Source organism: Dipodomys ordii, unplaced genomic scaffold (assembly GCF_000151885.1).
Source record: "Dipodomys ordii isolate 6190 unplaced genomic scaffold, Dord_2.0 Scaffold30, whole genome shotgun sequence".
Taxonomy (NCBI): Eukaryota; Metazoa; Chordata; class Mammalia; order Rodentia; family Heteromyidae; genus Dipodomys; species Dipodomys ordii.
In genome coordinates this window covers 10,964,813-10,969,018 of record NW_012267246.1, presented here as the reverse complement: position 1 = coordinate 10,969,018, position 4,206 = coordinate 10,964,813, and the positions used below count along the sequence as shown (strand labels likewise).

Genomic DNA, 4,206 nt, shown 5'->3' with positions numbered 1-4,206 from the left:
AAAGTATTGTTAGCATCAACTGTTCCTGCATTTTTTAATCTTCTCTTCTTAATCTTGCTTATTGATTAGTATGGCTTGGGCAGCAGCACCAAAGCCTCCTTCACCCCCTTTGTGGACCCCAGAGTATACCAGACATCTCCCACTGATGAGGATGAAGAGGATGAAGAATCATCAGCTGCAGGTAAGCTAGAAGGCCCAAATGCTACAGAAACATATTTCCTTTTGGTAAAGCCTGATCAAGAACTTCATCATTAATTCAATAGTTAAGCCATTTAATGAGTAGGTCCTGACTTTATTATTTTTGTGGGATTCCTAAAACAAATTTCTCCCTTTTCCTTACTTTTCCCCATCTTTTCTGTTTTGCTTCTGGTAGGAACCCAGAAGTATCCAGGGGCACTAGGAAAAGCTGTTCCTCAACGATCTCCGAACTTACCACATATTTCCCAAAAACAATTTCTGGGTACAGTGCTATTGTGCACGTAATAGACACTAAAATGCGTGTTAAGTTGTGTTGAACTCTACCTGTGTAGTTCCCACCACAAAAAGTCTGGCTGATTTAGAATAGTGTTGCTTTCTGGCCTTCTGCAACTCACTAATCATTAAGGTCAGCTTAGGCCAACTTTTCAACTGATAATGTTCTATTTCAAAGAGGAAGTCTTTCCTGTATCTATTTGCAGGAGGTAGAGATGACCTATATGATCTCGTGAGATTAATATTAATTTTCTAAACCATCCAAGTACTGTCTATAGGTCTGTTTTGCTAATGAATAAAATACTACTGCTATGAATGACTTATACTTTATCCTACTAAAAAGACATAAAATAAGTACAGTTGTAGAGTTTCTGCACCTTTAATACACACTAAACAAAAAGAACTCATAGTGTTTTAATGACCCTTTTCCTTATCTCCCTTAGTTATCTTTTAGGATGCCATTGACTTCTCTGATTCTTTTTCTCAAAGCTCTGTTTACTAGCGAACTCCTTAGGCAAGAACAGGCCAAACTCAATGAAGCAAGGAAGATTTCAGTGGTAAACGTAAACCCAACCAACATTCGGCCTCATAGCGATACACCGGAAATCAGAAAATACAAGAAACGATTCAACTCAGAAATACTTTGTGCAGCTTTGTGGGGTATGTTAGTGCTTTATTTTCATTCATTAATTAACTCAATCAGGAAAAATCATGTGTATCTTAGTGTTAGAGACCTTGGTCTGTTTAACCTCAGAGAGATCAAAAGCAATTTTATATGTAAAAAGGCCTTATATACTAATTCCAAGGCTAACATGAATAGTGATAAGTTAAAGTCAACAACAGAACTAGCCACCACTTAATACACACACACTATGTGTCTAGCACTCACATCTGTCTCTGATCCTTACCATATCCTACAAGGAAAGTAATGGCATTACCTTTGTCTCACAGATACAGAACCAGCCTGCCATATTTTAGTGACTTCCCAAAGCCATATCATCAGCAATAAAGAAGAAAAACACTTGGCAGGAAAAAAAAAACAAATAATGAGGAATTCCTTTTAGTTCAAAACATCACTCCGTGGTTCTCATGAAAAAGATCTCCAGGATTTAGGTGATCTTAGACTCAGATGATACTCTATTAGAGTCCCAGGTCTATATTATTGGGGCAGATCAGATGTAGCCTGTCTGTAGCCATCTAAAATACTAGGCTTGCATTGAGGCACCATAATTGTAAAGAGTAAAAGCATTTGAGATGTCAGAGGGGAAGATCAAGATGATTTCCTGAGATGTGATGGTTCTCCCTCAGGGAGAAGGTATGGAAAATAAAATAGCCACAGTTAATATTGAAAAGGTTAGCATGTGGAGAAAAGAGCAAACATGCCATGTTGTCAGAAGATAAAGTACAAGTAAGATAACTGAGAGTTACCTGTTCATGCATCTCTTGATGTATGTACATTGCAATGGGTAGATTATGGCTATCCAGACAACCCTTTTTCCTAAGATTACTGCACTAGAATTAAGATACTTGAGAAGTTTCACAGTCAGTGTTTCTGTGACTCTTAGACCATTAACACCTTTTCCTTGAACTGGTTTAACATTTCCCTAACAGCACAACCATGAAGGTATGGGATATGAGAGAGTTGAATTTTAGTGTGAGAAGGAAGAAGGTCTTTTCTTCTGATAGAGTATAGAAATGGAAACACTATCACACATTGAATGCACAGGCTAATGTCCTAAGAAATCACTGCATGAATAGGTGTGGAGGGGTGGGGGTGTGAGCCTTGGGAAGGAGAGAAGGGAATATAAACAGTCAAGAAAGAAGTTAGGGACTGGGAAGGTAGCTCAGTGGTAGAGTGTTTGCCTTGCATGCATGAGGCCCTGGGTTCCATTCCTCAACACCACATAAGCAGAAAACGCTGGAGTGGCACTATGGCTCAAGTGATAGAGCTCTAGCCTTGAGCTGAAAAGCTGAGGGAGAGCACCCAGGTCCAGAGTTCAGGCCCCACAACCAACCAAAAAAAAAGAAAGAAGTTAGTTGTCGGGCACAGATGGCTCATACTGCTAGGATTACAGATCCTAGCTTCTCAGGAAAGAGACTGAAATCTGAAGATTTTGGTTTGAAAAAGGCAGCCCAGACAGGAAAGTCCATGAGACTCTTATCTTCAATTAACCAGCAAAAAGCTGGATGTGGAGCTGTGGCTCAAGTGGTAGAGTGCTAACCTTGAGCAAAAAAGCTCAGGGACAGTAACCAAGTACACAGAGGGAGAGAGAGAGGGACAACATAAGGGAAGGAGAGAGAAGGAAGGAAGAAAAGAAGGGATGGAAGAGAAGGAACAGTTTCAGAAAGATAATACTGGCAAATTGTGTTAACTTCACAGCTTTGCCTAAGGCTCCTCTTGGAAAGCACTGTGCTAGACAGTAAATGGCTGCTAACGCTTCATAAGAGAAAACTAATTCCATTAGAGTGACAGTGATTTAATTACTGCATCAGAGTTTCTACTTCTACACTCCCTACCATAGCACTACTCGCCCATTAGTTTGAATTCACAAAAAACAAGTTTATTAGGGCTTGTGGGGGCCCAAATACAAAAGGTTAAAGAAGTATAAAGACTACAAAGAGTACATCTTAATTTAAACCCTAAACTTGCAGGTGTAAACCTTCTGGTGGGAACTGAAAATGGCCTCATGCTTTTGGACCGAAGTGGGCAAGGCAAAGTCTATAACCTGATCAACCGGAGGCGATTTCAGCAGATGGATGTGCTTGAAGGACTAAATGTTCTTGTGACCATATCAGGTATGTTACTATATTGACCCTATTCTCCAGGTATTCAGAGGTAGGAAGGATCATCTTCTTTCTGAGGAAATGTAATCTTTGTCTTTCCTGGCTAATAGTAAATTATAGCTGTATAGCTAGATTTGATCATACACATTTGGAATTTGTGAGGGTGGGGCTCAGGTATTCACAATGTTTATAACATGGCTCTTTATGCAGCCTTAACTACACAGGCAACATGAGGCTTCTAGACTGAACCTTGAAGGAAGTTTAACTTTCCAGCTCTACTTCTATTTTAAGAAAATGTCTTCACTTGCCACTATAATTCTCTCTTTATTGTACCTTTCCAATAAATGAGTATTAATCAGACCCAAGTAAAGGTTAACTAAGTAAATTCTTACATTGTGATTTGAGTTTAATTCTGTGGGGTCTTTTGTTCTGGATAATTGCTTTCTTGATTACTATACTACCAAATCAAAATCGAAAACACACATCTGCCAGTCATCTACCCAAAGTGGAAATGCTACCAGAAAATTCATGTTCAGACTTCATTATATGGTTACTGACACATCCTAATTCTTAAGAGTCTGTTTTCCTCTTATCTCAAGGCACAGATGTGAAAAAGAAAAACTGAAAATAGAAGCAAAAGATCCTTGAATTGCCCTTGGATTCATACCAGTATAGAAAGGAGAAAGCAATGACTCTGCTGTTCCTCCTAGCTATCATGAGCATCACAACATGCTCTAGGCTTCAGTTACAAAAATGAATTATGGCACACCATTATTCCTATAGTTTTAAGTTCTGAATGAACTCTTCTGTTACACCAGTATGCAATGCTTTAAGTAGTTCTCTTCTTCAAGAAGGAAGGTGGCTCAGTGGTAGAGCGCTTGCCTTGCATGCCTGAGGCCCTGGGTTCGATTCCTCAGCACCACATAAGCAAAAAGAAAAAAGCCAGAAGTG

At 39.3% G+C, this 4,206-nt stretch overlaps 1 protein-coding gene across 1 annotated transcript in view; it reads left to right on the top strand.

The window, feature by feature from the left end:
- Tnik (TRAF2 and NCK interacting kinase) overlaps positions 1-4,206 on the top strand; it is a 402,475-nt gene that overhangs the window by 381,624 nt on the left and 16,645 nt on the right. The window contains exons 25-27 of the mRNA XM_013016154.1: positions 70-181; positions 961-1,131; positions 3,124-3,267. Coding sequence (XP_012871608.1) covers positions 70-181; positions 961-1,131; positions 3,124-3,267 — 427 coding nt within the window. The remainder of the gene's footprint in view (positions 1-69; positions 182-960; positions 1,132-3,123; positions 3,268-4,206) is intronic.